The 17164-nt window shown below is 34.6% G+C and overlaps 2 protein-coding genes across 2 annotated transcripts; one reads left to right on the top strand and one right to left on the bottom strand.

Annotated features, from left to right (window-relative positions):
- Window positions 1–6666: 6666 nt before the first annotated feature.
- LOC143596175 (coatomer subunit zeta-1-like) lies at window positions 6667–9405 on the top strand. Its single transcript, XM_077075019.1, has 7 exons — window positions 6667–6743; window positions 8120–8279; window positions 8407–8554; window positions 8656–8733; window positions 8859–8943; window positions 9030–9085; window positions 9191–9405. Exons 1-7 carry the CDS (start codon window positions 6741–6743, stop codon window positions 9195–9197), a joined length of 537 nt encoding a protein of 178 aa, XP_076931134.1. The 5' UTR covers window positions 6667–6740; the 3' UTR covers window positions 9198–9405.
- Window positions 9406–10033: 628 nt separating this feature from the next.
- On the bottom strand, window positions 10034–15713 carry LOC143596172 (uncharacterized). The gene is made up of 10 exons (XM_077075018.1): window positions 15533–15713; window positions 14397–14440; window positions 14101–14218; window positions 13881–14001; window positions 13509–13794; window positions 12986–13458; window positions 12619–12901; window positions 12335–12502; window positions 11762–12223; window positions 10034–10671 (listed from the first exon to the last, which is right to left on the bottom strand). The coding sequence occupies exons 1-10, from the start codon at window positions 15711–15713 to the stop codon at window positions 10351–10353; spliced, it is 2457 nt and encodes an 818-aa protein (XP_076931133.1). The 3' UTR covers window positions 10034–10350.
- Between the last annotated feature and the right edge of the window lie 1451 nt (window positions 15714–17164).

A 17164-nucleotide genomic window follows, 5' to 3' on the forward strand; every position in this document is an offset into this window, starting at 1 on the left:
TGGCGCCAATGAAGAAACACTAACCGGACCCCGGGCAGATTACTGGTAACCTGGGGGTTAGATAGATGTTTCCCACGAGGGGTTAGACCCTTGGAAGATGGTTCTTCTGATAACCTGCAAAACAGGCACCGTGAGCTCGTCACTGAGAAGGGGGGGTTCCTCCTTGTGACCACCCTCCGGCGTGAGAATCAGACTAGATTGCTCTTTAAATATAAAAGTATATTAAGAGATTGCTATAGCAGATATCAGGTATATATGATAAGATAAGATGTCGTAAGATGATCATACCATTGGGGTATTTATAGCCGAAGGTAGGTTTCCAAGGGGTTTAGCCGGCCCAACACGCTACCAACTGTAACCTATGCACGTGCCCTGCCTGTGAGTGGTGGATAGGTAGCGGCTGACACAGAGCAGGCGTGTCGTGCACTCTTCCTCTTCTGCCAACTACAGGCTAGGCACGTGGTATGGCAGGAGTTGGTGGGTAGGCGGCGGCTATTGGTCACAGTGCTGTGGCGTGCTGTCTGCCATGCTGCTGTCAGTGAGCTGTCGCATTCTTGGTCAGATCTTTTGTCTGTACCTCGTCAGGTATCACACAAAAGATCCTCCATCATACGGACTGGCTCATTTAGGCGGGAGTTTTCCCCCTCCCGCCTTTGCTCATTCCTTCAGGTGACACTGGGGAGAGTTAAGTGCCTTGTGCGTGTAGCCCTGCTGCGCGGGTGGCCTTCCCTAATGGCTTGTATCCGAGGCTGCGGGGACAGGCGGAGTCCTTCACCATTGGGAGGCATTTCCTGCGGGACCAGCTTGCGTACTGCGCGTAAGGACGTTACGTCTCTGAGCATGGTTGGTCCTGCGGATCCAGTTGGTCTCTGCGCAGACGTCCCTGTTTAGGGTGAGTCTTGCGGGTCCAACTGGGCTCTGCTGGGACCTACCTCTTCAAGTCCCCCCCATAAGCAACCTTATATTATTTAATAACAATTTACTCTATTTAAATAACAAAAAATGAAAAGGTATATATTCGGCCATATAATATCAGGAATTAAAGACCAAATGTAATGCTTTGATAACCGGAAGTAAGGAATTAACGCGTAACTCGTAAAGTGATCCGGATTCCGTGTTTTGGGAAACGGGTCCCAGTGTTTCGATAGTGATAAAGTGTACGTGACTTTTATTGGCTCTTTTTACACTTGTGGGCCCCGACCCGACCCGACATGGGTTATGTCTTTATGTAGGGCTATCTTTTCCATGTCCCCACCTTGAGCATCCCAAGTGTTACTACAAATATTTAAGTAATATTTATATCATGGCCAATGTTATGGTCCTTAAAAGATGTAGTCTTGGATATTGATATTTTATAACTTTTTTATTTTTATAGTGAAAAGTGAATAGTAATTTTGACCACATTATTGTAAGAGCATTTTCGATCAGTTCTTTAAATTTATTTGAATGTATTTTTTATTTTAAAAGTATGGTTTTGAGTGGTTGTGAGTAGAGAAGAGAGAAAAATTTACTGTTTATGGTTAAATTTGAAAAAACAATGTTAAAATTCTAAAATTTTTAATATTTTTTAAAGTGGTTGTGGGTTGAGGAAAGAGAAAAGATTATGATAAAAGTATAAAAAAAAATATTATTCAATTGAAAAGAAAAGAGAAAATGTAGTGTTTTTTAGTGTAATTTTAGAGATAAAGATGTAGAATGGACTGAGAATGCTCAGAGAATTCCCAGTTCATTCTTCATCTTTATCTCTATAATTACACTAAAAACGTCATCTTTTCTCTCTCATTTTTAATTAAATAGTACTTTTTTTATACTTTTATTGTTACCTTTTCTCTCCCATTCACTCGCAACCACTTTCAAAAAAACATTAAAAAATTATAGAAGTAAAAAGTGTGTTTCTCAAAATTTAACTATAACTAGTAACATTTTATCTCTATTCATTTCACACCCACTTTTAACCATTTTTAAAAAGTGGGGAAGTCCCTCACATAATTTAAAGAATGGATTGGGAATGCTCTAAAACCTTAAAATGATTCAATCTTATTTAACATCAATTAAGATGTAAGAAATTAAAATTGCTAACTTCATTAACTGATCACCTAAAATCTGCGTACACTGTACATAACTTAATTTCTAATTTAAATTGCTATGAATCATATTAAACTGTTATTAGAGTTTTTAAAATTTGCTTTTTTAATGAATTTGCAATTCAATAAATATTATAATGAAATTTAACAAAAGCATATGAAACTTGAGTAATATCTTTCAATCCTAGCTAATTCGATCTTACAAAAACAAAAAACCATCCAACTAAGCTTTTAGCATTGATCAGTAATCAAGCTTTACATCATTTATGACGTTATCTCTGGGGGTGTGCGAAATCGGTTTTGAACCGTGAGACCCGAGTATCTGACCTGTCATAACCGAGTTTTGGAACCCAAATGTATACTAGGTTTGTTTGCGGGTTATATTAATACCACCATGCGGATATCAGTTCGAATCCGGGTCTACTCATCAACAGGAAGAAAAGACCCACAATTGGTCACGAAGAGCCGTAATTTTTAATTCAAATAAAATACCTTCAATTTAATTTCACTAGAAAAATTATGAGAATTTAATCTCACTTAATTTTTTTTTCATTATTTTTATGGGTTTTTTTTTTTAATTTTCTTTTGTACATCTTCACCATTTTTACACTCCAAATCTTATTTAATGCCTGGTCATCTCGCTTTTAATTAAAAAGTACGTAAAATTAAAAATCATCATAATATGTTTTTTTAAGGACCATGTTATAGTTATTAAAACTTCTTTATATGATTTTTGATGTAACCTTTTTTAACAAAATTTAATTTTCGTTAACGCGTTTGGCAATATTTCATGAAATATATTCGTTCAAGAACATGTTACCGATAAAAGTAATGTGTCAACAATGCTACTTTGATTTATCATCTTCTACCTCACTTGTTCTAAGTTCTAACTCTTTTTAACATACAGATTATAGCCCCTTGCATACTAAAAACTTCCTCCTTTTGTTTAAAATCTGCAAATAACTTTTTGACCTTTTTTTAATCTTTTTATATTTAAGCCATGTGACCATTCTTTTTATAGTTTTTATGGAGAGATTTAAAAGGAATCTTAAAGTGAAATTTTTTTTTGAATTTGACTTCTTGACTACAAATATTGTTCTATTAAATTAAATCTTGTGTTGACAATTTAGTCCATTTTCTATCGTTGTGGACCTTGTGGTGCCATGTTCTAATATTTGTATATTTTATTTATTGAAAGATATTTTTTTTTTCTATTTCTAAAAGAGACAGAAAATATAAAATATAACTTTTAAGAGCAGTTCATAATAGGATCATTGTTATCCCATTCCTATAATTTAAGAGAACTCATTAACTTTTAACTATTTTATGTTTTACGTCGGGTTTCCCATATTCGTTTCCTAACCCTGAATATGATCAGAGAGCTCTAGTAAAACCCTATGGTTGGGGGTTTCACTATTCATCAAACCTGCATTCTATGTGCGTGGTTGTATATAGAAAAAAACAAAAATAAATAAAATAATAAAAGGAAGTAAAGTATTATGTAATTGAAGTAAGGATAGATCATAGATGTAAGGAATAGGACGTCGGTGTTTAGAAAATGAATGCTAAATTTAAGAAATAATTATTTTTGGTTAAATAAAGAAGTATTATTTGTAGGAACGATGGGAACATATTGTTTGTGAATGCTCCAAGGTAAGGTTAACACTAGATTTGTTTAATCAAAGAACAAACATAAATTGAATTTTCTTTCTAATCAGTGGCTCATATTTTTAAAAATCGTATTTCTAAATTTGTATGTTTATGTGTAGACGCATAGATTATATGTAGGTAAGATAACCTACACATAACTTACATATATGCAGGTTTATAAATAAACTGAATCCATTAATTTTTTAAGAAGAGATAAATAAACATTAAGCTTCTATTATTTTCTTATTTTATAAATATATACATAGTTTTATTCTGTTTACTATTGCTAAATCTTTACATATACTTCATTAGTTCATTTGATGTGTGTCAATATGTGTGTGCGGTGTGCCAAGGTTTAAGATCGGTTGTTTGGGCTTTGCAGCTTCGGCCCTTAAAGGAACACTAGTTTTTCCCTTCTTTACTTGGTTCTATTGGACAAACATACGCAATCTTGATTCTATTTGATTTTTGTTAACAAGCTAAGATGTTTCATAACTCATGCATCGGGTTTAATTAGTAAACATCACTATTGATTTTTGTTACGGCTTGATTTTTCAGTTTTCATGCTCAACCTAGATAGATTTGATGATCACACTAGTTAAAACCTAAACTTTTTTTTTTAACGATCAACGAATCCTTCAAATAGGCTACTGGCTAAATTCACCATATGGGGATACACTCACCTTTTGATCCGGAGAAAACCCTCACCTCCGTGAACACTCGCCCGAAGGCACGATAGTGTTGTGAGATAAAACCCGTTCAGTTCACGGATCAACTAATGAACGCCACTTACTCTCCTAGTCTCTCATCGTCACCTAGTGTCGTAGAAACTAAATGATGGGAGCAGGAATCGAACCTGGGTCACATGAAACACCAAGTCTCTTCCTTACAACTCCACCACAAGCTAAATATTATAAATCAAACATCACATTCACATCAGCCAAGTATAGCTCTACATCCCACATCCTAGTAAGTTTATCTTCAAATTAGTGATGGATTGCTAACATATATTCAGTACAAAAATGACCGAATCTAGACTTACCCTTTTATGGTGTGTACTAGCTATAGACGATTTTCCAAAAGTTCAATCCATCAGCAATGCGAATAGAACATTGTCAGTTATTTATATACACCCTTTCTCCTTTTTAGCGTTTTATTGCGTTCCATTAGTGATACTGGTTGTTTCTTATTCATAAATTAGTTTGTGCTTTCAGTTGATGGTTGGCTTGGATCATTTGCCTAAAGATTGGTTTAGGAGTACACATATACATTTAGCACATGCACGATAAGAATGCTTATTATGCGACATATATAACTAATTGGCATGATTCCTAGAGACTAAATACGACACCAATATAGACGTAATCCGGCCATCCGGTTGAGGTTCTCAAGAGAAGGGGTAACCCACTATTAGGCCCAAATAAACGATAAAAGCCCAAGAAGCCCATAACAAGGAGGATGGACCTTTTTGGTTAGTGGTGCAAATACCGGTTGATTGGTTTTAGTAATATCGGTTACGGGGTTGTAACCTGTTTCTATCATAATATTCATAACCATGAATACCTGTTAGGTTAATAAACGAGTCGGTTAACCAGTATCCAGTTATTTACTGGTTTCTATGTTTGAAGTAAAACGAGCCGGTTAACCAGCAACTAATTATTTAGTATTTTCTTTGTTTGAAATCTAGTTCAAACATGTATAACCAGATAACCCGTTCCTAACCATCAGTTTCTAATATTCTGGTTAATAATCTGTTTTATAAATTGGTGAATCCATTAATTTTTTAAGAAGAGATAAATAAACATTAAGCATCTATTATTTTCTTATTTTATAAATATATACATAGTTTTATTCTGTTTGCTATCGCTAAATCTTTACATGTACTTCATTAGTTCATTTGATGTGTGTCAATATGTGTGTGCGGTGTGCCAAGGTTTAAGATCAGTTGTTTGGGCTTTGTAGCTTCGGCCCTTAAAAGGAACATTAGTTTGTCCCTTCTTTACTTGGTTCTATTGGACAAACATACACAATCTTGATTCTATTTGATTTTTGTTAACAAGCTAAGATGTTTCATAACTCATGCATCGGGTTTAACTAATGTAAAACGGTTAGGCTAATAACCAAACATGTTATTTACCCTTTTTGTTAATAAAGACACATGGACTTGGTCTTTAATTTGTAGCTCCAAAACTTTCTTCTTCACTTCTTGCTCTCACCGTCTTGCAATGCAATGTCTTTTTAAACGAGCTCGCAAGGTGGAGTTGGACGTCGCCTTGAGGAAGACTTAACAACTTTTACAACGAGCCGTTTTGATGTTGTCCCACTTTAAACACAGGTCAAAATTTAGAAAACAATGTTTAGCATTTGCTATCAGTTCAATTGGGATGAGACATGACCAATAGGAGCATTTTCGCTTCTTATAGAGTATTTTAGAGATTGAAAGATGGTGTTATAATACACAAATTAAGTGCAAGGTTTTCAATTACATCGAAACAGAAGGCAAGCGGGCAACAAGCTGCGCCACTATTCCTTTTTGAATTACAAAACCCAATCTTTTAAAAGCTATATCTGCTGATCTTGGAGTCATAACAATACTATGTTATAATTATAAAGCCTAAACATCCAACACCTATTTATACTAACTTAAAAGGTTAAAATAGCCAACAACCGGTTTCTAACAGCTATACAACCACTAGAAAACGTTCATAATGTTTAAAATTTAATGTTAACATTAGTAACTGGTTACCAAATTATTAAAACTAACCGGTTCTAGTTCAAACATGTATAACCAGATAACCCGTTCCTAACCATCAGTTTCTAATATACCGGTTAATAATCGGTTTTGTATGAAAATGTAAATACACAAAATATAGTTCCCATTCTATAAATTCTTCACCTACAAATACTCTTATTATTCGTTGTGTTCATAATAATATCAATAAGTCGAGACCTCCTCTGAATCTGCAGGAACAAATCTTGACGCCAAAATCTCTTCTATCAAATCCAATGGTAAGTTGAACAATTAGATCCAGTTAATATATTATACATGCTGTCTCATTTACTGCTCAATTTGATTTCATATCATATATTTACGCGTCTTATGATCGTTCCTGCATTTGTAATTGTCGATCTGTCAATTGATTTCAGTAAATTTAGCGATCGATATGATAATTTGTTATTGGAGATTCAGTTTTGTTTGATTTTGTGATCGATTGGTTGTTAGGTAGGTTATGAGGATTTTTAGGGTTATAGGACTCAGATCTGGATGAATGTAGGTGTTATTGTTGGAGTTAGAGGTTAAGTTTGATGATGGTTATGGTGAATTAGGGTTTTTTGGAGTGTTTATTGCAAATCTGCAATAACAGTGGATGAAAATGTCAAATATATATATATATATATATATATATATATATATATATATAGAAAGAAAATACAGCGCAGCTTGTTGCTCGGTTGCCTTCTAGTTCGATGTAAAAGAATGTATGTACATAGGTTATTTAGGTTTTTTTTTGGATTGAAATAACGGCATTGTCAAAGTAAATTTAAGATCTGGTTTCGGATTCCTGGTATGTTGATAGCAGGAGGTGGAGGCAAGTCTTGATCTGCTTAAATATTTGGTTGATGGAAAAGATAGAACTTTGAAGTAAGTGATGAAGCATTGTTAGTAACTATAAATTATACTTGGGAATAACTGTGATTTGTGTTTAGATTTGGGGTATCTCTTCATCTATATGTAGGACTGGACCGATACTTTTGAAGTAAAATGCACCTAGGGTAGGGTTAGTTTTTCGCTAGGTATTTGACCAGATAAGATCGTCCAATTTTCTATAGAACCTATCACTAAAATACCCCTAGAGAGAGATAACAAGCGGAGCGAAAAGGGTAACAACAGCTACCCAATATTAGGGAGATTCTCAGTTCCGGTACGTAGACTAAATAAGACAATGCAAGCAAAAGTTCCTAGATTCGAAAGAACATTTTATAGGTTGTGCTAGCCATATGTGAGCTGCATTTATCTGCTGCCGGAAGTCTTAATATTATAGGTTTTCACCGATCTGAATAAATTATTATGAGTATTGATGTTGTGATTTATTTATGTTGCAAAAGATGGAATTTTGGAGTCATTGATTTAACATAGGTGCTAGATTTTAGTGGTTTGAGCATAGCTGTGACATGTTCATAGACTTAGACTATTTCTCCATTTATAAGACCATTAGATAAGTTTTGCTAGCATCTATGAACTGCAAGTTTTGCTGGCATCTATGAACTGCATGCTTCTGTTTCCCGAAAATATTATAGGTGAATAGGTGATCACTGATCAGAATAAATAGTTGAGTAATGAAGTTTTTAATGTATTTATGTGTTGGTGCTTTTTGTGTGTGTAGGAATCTTGCCCTTCAGTGAAGAACATTTTACTATTGGATTCCGAGGGTAACCGTGTAGCTGTAAAGTACTATTCAGATGACTGGCCAACTAATAGTTCTAAGGAGGCGTTTGAAAAAGCTGTGTTTACCAAGACTCAGAAGATAAATGCACGCACAGAGGGTATGCTTTACATCCCTCTGCTAATTTGATATTGGATTAATATGGTTAAATGCCATACATTCACAAACGAAGAAGTTGTTTAATTATCTTGACTAGCATGTAATGTTTGGGTTGGGTTAATGTGCAGCTGAGATAGCAATGTTTGAGAACAACATTGTCATTTACAAGTTTGCTCAAGATCTTCACTTCTTTGTTACTGGAGGCGATGCTGAGAATGAGCTCATTATATCCACTGTTCTTCAGGGTTTCTTTGATGCAGTTGGTCTATTGCTTAGGTAGTTTGAAATGAAGTTATCATGTTACTTTATCAGTTTTTATTTCAAATAAATTTGTTTTGTGGAATGTCAATATATTATCAATTGATCATATGTTTCAGGGGCAATGTGGATAAGAAAGAGGCGCTTGAAAATTTGGATCTCATTTTATTGTGCCTTGATGAAATTGTTGATGGCGGGTAAGCCACGTCTTAACCATCTTTGTTACGTAATTTAATTGTTATTAATTTTTAACTATTGCATTATTGTCTAAAAATCTTTACAGATGAGAGATATATTAACATCTATCTACTGTAATTCGCAGAATCATCCTGGAAACCGATGCAAATGTCATTGCTGGTAAGGTTGCAAGCCACAGTGTAGATTCCGGAGCTCCTCTCTCTGAGCAGGTAAGCTAGCTCCCATCCCCGCCTAACCCTAATATAATAAAATGTTTTTTTTTTCGTGCTTCATTATTGTGAAGTTATTTTTGCAGACAATCAGTCAAGCATTGGCAACTGCACGGGAACATCTTACAAGATCTCTTCTCAAGTAATAAACTTTAAACTTAACCAGAGAAAAAAATTGATCTTTTTTGTTTTATAACGGAAAGATAGCTATAAGATTCTGACTTTGAATTAAATTTCTTAATTTCAGTGTATGATGATGCTATGCTACAGTTTGAAGTTAAGCAAGCCCAGTTTCTTGATTTCAACTTAGATTCTGCAGCTAAAGGGAGAACAATTTGGACATTGAATGCAGTGGTTTATTAAAAATCAGACATCAAATGGCATTTTTATTCTTGTGTTTCTTATAGATCATTCTCATCAACTTTAAATGGGCTTTCATTAAAGTTGGTTTTTGTTTAATTTACTATTTTCTGAATTTGAATATTATTGTCTTCAATAGTGAGAAAAGATTGTGTATTTTGAATATTCTTTTGGAGTTTGTTCTTTCCTGTTATAGTTTTTATACAAGGTTTGCGTTTTTTTGTAACTAGTTCATTTCGGAGGATTAAAGGGTGAAAATCATCAATATTGTCATTTAGTCCTGATTGTTTCTAGTTATTAAAGATCATGGAAAGTTGACAAATTAACGTCGCATTGCTATTATTTTTACCACATAATACAAAATGTCGGCATGCTCAATAAAAAAGCTAGTAGAAGTATTGCGTAACTACTAAAGTACTAATGAGTAAGGAGGGGTGGTAGTGTTGGAACCAAAAAGACGATTTTAATCTCAAACTAGCTCGCAAACCTGATAAATGTTTATCTTGAATTAGAAAAACTTAAGCCTAAATTAAGGACGATGAACCAACCGAACCAAACATATGATACCTCACAGTTTAGTCCAGTTCCACTTCAGATTTGTAGTTTTGTATCTCAACTGAGTTACATAAATCCCACAAGCTAACCAACCATGGTTAGCCAGTAGAAGCAAATTTGCTATTTTTGATTTAAATAAGACAGTACTAAACCAGATTAAAAACTGAAAAAAAAAAACTATAAATTACTTGATAACGAACGAGGAATTAACACCAACGAAAGAAACAGACAAAATGACAGAACGATTTATAAAAGTCAAAACTAACAAAAAATTAGCACGCACGCATGTTCCTACATCAAACTAGCTTAGAACCGAAACCACAAAACACTGGTAGTAGAAACTGTAGAATACAACCTCTCAAGGCACAGGGCAGCAGCAGTTTAAGCCAAGCTCTTGTGTTTCTTTTTTCGTCCCATTATTTCAAACTTGAATTATTGCCACTTTCAAACTCATTACAAGACCCTGAAAAACCCGAGTCCGGCATGAACCCATTAGTAGCTGTTTTGCCATAGCTGTTGTGTCTGCTGCTGAGGTTTCGGTTGCCCTTGAGACCCACCAACAAGAGACCCGTCCCTGGTGTTTTGCTGCAGTTGATGCTCTTGAGATATTCCCGCCTGGGAATGATAATAATTTGGGTAGTTAAGACCGGCCCCGCCATAGTTCTGTGATGGCTGCTGCTGCTGCTGTGGTTGACCTTGCCTAAACCCACTTGGCTGCTGGTTTTGACCCTGAAAACCGTAATACGTGCTGGCTTGAACACCGGGCATTTGTCTTGAACCAGCTCCATGAACCCACGTTGCTGGGTTCTCGTTCTGAGGAAAAAACATTGCGTGAGTAAATTTAACAGATTAATAAACAAAAATTGGGAAATAACTTGGTAATTATTGAAAGGGAAATTTCATAGATACCCCTACAAACTTGAAAATATCATATATACCCATGGAAAACTAAAAATACCATATATGCCCTTACAAAGTAGTTAAAATATCAAATACAACCACGGTTTAAAAAGCGGAAACGAGCCTCGAAACATTTTCTGTTGGATTCTCAAGGCCAAGGCCTCATACGCCTCAAGACAGTATTAAAATTAAGTTTTATATATGATTTATATTATAAATAAGTAAATAACCTACATAACCAGCCTCGAGCCATTATTAAAATTAAGTTTTATATATGATTTATATTGTAAGTAACCTATACGCACAACTCAAAAACTATAAATTATAACATCCTAATGCGCATATAAGTAAAGGTCTAGTTTAGTTTATTAAAACTATAACTTTGAGGGTAAGACTGTAATTTTATCAAGGGCATAAAAAAACGAAAAGAAAGTGGAAATACTTTTTATAGCAAAAGTTAAAACACCAAGGATAAAAAGCGTAACTTAAAAAAAAACAATTAAAATAACTTAAACCTAAAACTAAAAGTAAACCTTATTTCATATACAATTTCATATAAAACTAAAAATATCATGTATGCCATGTTACACTTAATTTTTCTGGAACTACAAAATTTCACATATGCCCATCTCTAACTTCAAAATTTTCATTTATCCATTTTTAGTTTAATATTTTTAACTATTCAAAAATCTTTTTTTTTGCTTTTTTATAGTTTCACCCGTAAACAATGGTTTTCTTAAAAATATATCTTCGATATCAATCATAACCCAAATAAAAATACGATATAAACAAAGATAATGGAAATAAGAGGTAGAATGGTCATTAGGTAAACATTCAACAAAGTTTAGTGTATATGATATTTTTAGTTTTCATTTGGGTATATAAGAAATTTTTAAAATTTGTAAGGGCATATATGAAATTAGACACTTTCAGCAACTTTCGACTGTTTATTTTCATATTCTTGTTTATTTCAGATATGGCTAAATGGGAAAAGATAAGATACCTGCTGAAGTGAGAGCAGCTGACTGTTATCTTTGTAATAGGCATTCAAAACATCATCGTAATTTAAAGACGACCCTGAAGGGCCAGCAGGTTGATTAACTTGATAGTTTCCAGGAATTGCAGTAGAATTACCAAACGAACCATAACCAGATGGAACCGCTGCAGACTGAGACAAACTGCTGACAGAAACACTGTTCTTGTACTGTGGAAGAACAGCAGCCAACTGTTGATGATAAGAGCTATTTCCAGCAAATGCTTGCTGAAATCCAGATGGCATGTATGTATAACTTTGAGGTAAGAATGGATAGCCTATCATGTTTGCAAATGGACCCAACGGAAGTGTATGTTGAGAGTACGGGTGCATGGCAAGATGTTGTGGAAGAGCGGATCCGGTTGCGATTGTGTTGCCAGGTGAAGTATGTGGTGTAGGTTGAGATGATGAGAACACACCAGACTTTAAAGCCTGCAATACCAACAAACATAATCTTAAATTCTACAACTTTAACTACCAAAAGTATTTTATTTGATATTATTCATACGAATAAACAACAGCAAGTTAAATTCAGTGCAATACCTCTGCCATAGAGATAGTCGAACCGCTGATAGACGGGACCGAGTTACCGTATTTTGTAGTCATTGATTGACTAATAGGGAATGGTGAATACGCCAGATCAGATTCTCTAACAGGATGACCATTTGCTGCTAACAATGTGTTTGGTAACGAGTTTGTATATGCAGCCTGCTGCAAAAATCATAAACAGATTCAGCTGAAAATGTTAATAAATTGAGTACAAGAGAAGAATATATGCTATTAAAGAACGCATATAAAATATATAACTATTGCTACTGTAACTGTACCATGACATTTGAGAAAGGAGCTGCATTTGGAATCTGTGAAGGTGTCTGAGATTGAGGGAAACCAGGGTTCAATAAATGGGTACTGTCAAACGAATAACCAGGCCCGGGTGTCGGTGAAGGAAAACTATATTGATTCCCATGTGCCACCTCAGCATTTTCTTGCTTCAAGACCTCCGCTTGTGAAGCGGAAGGTAAATCATAATTCCCTGAATTTGGTCCTGCCTGGTGAACTGCATTGTTTTCTGGCGTTATCATCGACTCATTGCCATAATACTCGGAATTTCTGCAAAAAGTTTTAAAAAAATATAAAAAAACCAAAAATAAACCCATCCATCGTGACACATCTAATATAAGATTAAGATTGTACCTAGTTTCAGAAGGCCCAACAGATGATGTATCGGGCTCAGCAGGTGTTTCTTCTGCTTTGTTTCCTAACTGTCTAGATCTAAAAGATCCAGGAAACCCAGGATTCATGGTAGAACCAAAGCTCCCGAAACTCAAGTGTGAGCAATCAGCAGTCTGAACTTGCAGATGGTTTGGAATCACTACAGAAGAAATATCCTCTTCCGGTTCATCGTAGTTTCTTTCTTCTTGTATATTAAGTTGCTGCATGTTTGTAGTCACTGAAGATGCTAACGCATCACCGTCATCGACTGGATGAGTGAATTGTTCTTCATTATGCTCAAAAGTATGATCCTCATGATGAAAGGAATCATTATACGTGTTGTCATGAAGAGGCGCACTCTCAGATGTATCCTCCTGTAAATTTGCGGCGTGTTCTTCATAAGCATGTTCATCTTCCGCTTGAACTTCTTCCGTCTGAGAATCAATGTATTGTTTCTTTCATAATCCACATTCTCAGGCTCTACATGAGACTCAGGCCCCACTACAGATTGTACAACAACTGTTTGTGGCTGCTCCATAACGGGCCAGTCATCAACATGTTCTTGATACGTCTCTGGAGCTTCATAATGTGTTGATGGTGGCTGAGGTGGCACCGGGGTGCTATAAACCCTGTTTTGTGGTTTACCCATTTTCACAATGTCAGCCATCGACTTTTGACCAGGTGCACCCAACCAAGCAGATTGAAAACCAGAGGATGGCGGTTGTGAGCCCGTTGCAGCACCATCAGTTACACAGAAAGTTGATGCTTTATTTTCATAGCTAACAGAACCACTGCAGTCAACAAGTGAAAAACATTAAACCTTTACATAAAACAGATAAAAATCCAACTAATTTTCTGTCATATTGTAACACGATACCTGTAAGTTTGAGGTGTTCGGCTTGTATTAGTTGGTGCACCTCCATAAGCTGGTGCAGATGATCTTGTGTAAGAACTTGAACCATTTTCCCTCTTGGACTTTCCGTGTAAACCACCAGATTCTTTAAAAAAATGCAACGAATAAGAATTAATAGTTCAAGTTTTGCATAGAACTAATATATATTTGATTTATACAAAATGTAATACTAATACTAATATACCAGAAGTGTTAAACTGTGATGAACCACCACGCCCAGTATAACGATCCGTACCACTTCTAGCACCACGGTTTGAAGTGCTACCGCCACCACGAGACCTAGATTCTGTAGTATCCTTAAACTGATGCAAATAAAAGCACAAACAAAATACTCATTCAGTAACTTATAGAACACAAAAATAATGGAATTGCATAAACCACAAGTGCAATAAAGGTTCATATAAGCAGGTTACGAAAAGTATTAATCCAAATGGCAAAGCTGATAAAAACAAGTTTGGCTAACCATTCAAGCAAACGCACCTCTTTTTTCTTCTCTCGCTTGCTCTTCACCTCATGAAAAGGATCTACAGAATAAAAAAAACTTTATATCCAAAGAACAGATGTTTGAAACTGTAAGTATATATAATATGAACTTAGGTTCCTACAAAACTTATTGTAAATTGAGCATAGAAAAAAACACCAACAACAAAACACGGTGCTGAAATAAATGTCGTTTCAGGAAGCCGAAAGTTAAAAAACTGACGTGAGCATGTGAGTAAAATAACACCAATGAAATACATTGTGATTATCTCCAACAGTTCTAACAAGCAAAACAATTCCAATTCTGAAAGTAATAATAATAGCCTAGCTTATGATAAAAAATAATATAATCCACTAATCTGAAAAAAAAAAGTTGCGAAACGTTCTATGTGAATTACCTAACGTGCGCTCGAAACAAGAACATTGAGCTCAAAATACATATCAAAGAAACTGTCAACTATAAGAATAAGAAAATACTAATATAAAGATAACACACATAACAAAACCTAAAAAAACCTGCATCCTTCATGTTCAAGTACAATAACAAAATCAGTCTCTTTACACACAAAATAAAAACTTTTTTTTTAATATTAAAGTCTTGAAATATAAAGCTGAAAAGCAGTGATTACATCGAAACAGAAGGCAGAAAACCGCAACAAGCTGCGCCACTACCCTTTTTTGAATTGCAAAACCAATTGGAATTTGTAATTAACTCCTTTAAAAAAAATAAAAAATTAATGTTTAGATTACATCGAAACAGAAGGCAAGCGAGCAACAAACTGTGCCACTACCCCTTTTTGAATTGCAAAAGCCAATCTGTTAAAAACTACATTTGCTGATCTTGGAGTCATAACATTACTATGCATGACCCGCTGAACATATGCTTCTATAATATATATATACATAATAAAAAAAGCACCATAAAACTATAACTTTTAACCTAATTTTTTTTTTTCAAATTTTCACAATCAAAACATAAGAGCACATAACATACAATTAACAAATTAACAGTATCACTACAAAGATATAACTTTTAACCTAATCTTTTTCAAATTTGCACAGCCAAAACACCAAAACACATAACAATTAATCAAAAACATCTTTTAACCTAAAAGAAAATCACATAAAAATTAAACCTTGAGATAAGAGACGATTAACGGCCTCGTTAGGGTCCATATTAGAGTCCTTTAAGGCGGCATAAATCTCAGCATCCGAAACGCCGTTAACAATCTCCTTGAGACTCTGTACCATCTTCCTAGACGCCGTCGGTATTCCGTTAATGTTATTATTATTGTTACCGCCGCCTCTGGTGGCCATCGTTGTTATTGTCAGATCTAAACTCACCACCGCCGATTGCAGTTACTGGGTATGCGTAATAATAATAATCGGTGAATTTGTTTTGTGGGTGTTTGCAGTTGGAAGGAGGCGACCGGAAGAAGAGATATAAAGAAGAAGAAGCAGCAGCTTTCGAAACTATGATATAAAACCAAACCCTACCACTTCTCTTTGCTTTTTATATTATTATTATTATTATTATTTTATTTCATTTGGGGTAAAGTTTTATTAATTTTAAGGGGTTATTTTGGATTTGACATTTTGTTACCAATTTGAGGATTTTTTTGATTAGGTTAAATTTTTTTATAATAATAATAAAATGAGATAATCATGATTTCATTGTTTTGTTTAATGTGTATCTTTAGGGTTGTGATTGAATAGGATTGAACTGAACCAGGCGGGACATTGTTCATCTTTGTCTGTTAAGCTTTTGTAGGACTAACGGCCGGTTTATGAACGCTCGAGTGAAAGGAAGTTTGTGTGGGTGTGTGTTTGTTCATTAAGGAATTGAGTTGAGCTTGTACATGTTTGTTTGTTTATTTTGTAAACAAACGCAGACAGATACTAATGAAAACTAGTTGTGTAATCGGACGATAACTGACGCTAATGGATTGACAAACATAAATGACCCTAATGGGAAAACAAACGAAAACTGTGGCATTTGTCATTTTTCATATTTTGTTTATCCAACCGTATTGTAATTCGGATTTTTCCTAATTAATAAAGTTTGCATTATTCAATTGTGGTGTATATTTATTTATTTATTTATGTTATTGTATGGTTACAACTCGATTACAAACACTATTTCAAGTTGTTTATATCTTATATTGCATGTAATCAAAGTTCAGGGTCAAAGTTGTCAGATATAACATCCTGAAAACTTCTATACCAATTGCGATATTAGTCATTTAGTTAAACTTATATAGGAGTGACATGCGTCTTATGACTCATCGGATGGAACGACACGTGTCAACGCATAAAGACACATATCCTCACAAAGTGACATGTGGCAAATGACCAATGAATTAATCATTATGAATGTCACATGTCAATGCCTAATGACACGACTCATCATCATCAACAACACATGTTGCATGGTGGTAAGCAACGGTCCGACTGGCGGTGTAAGAAACGACTATAAATAAGGACCATGGGCTACTTATTTGTGACATCCCGAATATCAAACCACTCTCACTTTCTTGAAGTGAGTCGGGTTTTTTGATTTGAAAATTAATGAGTGTTACATTTTGAACATCTTTAATCAAGTAGTTTGACTTTTTCATCCACATGGTATTATTTTAATTAAACTAAACCATCTAAAATTTTTCAATATCTATTTTAACCTAATTTTCATAATAAAAACCTAACTTTGATTATTACCGCTCGTTAAACCTAACTTTGTTTTTTTGATTTTGTTTAAAACCCTTTTTAAA

The sequence above is a fragment of the Bidens hawaiensis genome, unplaced genomic scaffold (assembly GCF_021521415.1).
Source record: "Bidens hawaiensis isolate Kalapana, Puna unplaced genomic scaffold, B.hawaiensis_p1.1 tig00046140_1, whole genome shotgun sequence".
Lineage (NCBI taxonomy): Eukaryota > Viridiplantae > Streptophyta > Magnoliopsida > Asterales > Asteraceae > Bidens > Bidens hawaiensis.

What these genes read in the sequence shown, in the direction of transcription:
- LOC143596175 (XM_077075019.1), top strand. An exon ending in GATAAATGCACGCACAGAGG is followed by an intron (nt 8,280 to 8,406) that starts GTATGCTTTACA and finishes GTTAATGTGCAG; the next exon opens with CTGAGATAGCAATGTTTGAG. An exon ending in GAGCTCCTCTCTCTGAGCAG is followed by an intron (nt 8,944 to 9,029) that starts GTAAGCTAGCTC and finishes TTATTTTTGCAG; the next exon opens with ACAATCAGTCAAGCATTGGC.
- LOC143596172 (XM_077075018.1), bottom strand. Translation starts at nt 15,713, where the DNA reads ATGGCCACCAGAGGCGGCGGTAACAATAATAATAACATTAACGGAATA. An exon ending in AAACAGTTGTTGTACAATCT is followed by an intron (nt 13,459 to 13,508) that starts GTAGTGGGGCCT and finishes GGATTATGAAAG; the next exon opens with AAACAATACATTGATTCTCA. An exon ending in AGCTGCTCTCACTTCAGCAG is followed by an intron (nt 10,672 to 11,761) that starts GTATCTTATCTT and finishes TTTTTTCCTCAG; the next exon opens with AACGAGAACCCAGCAACGTG.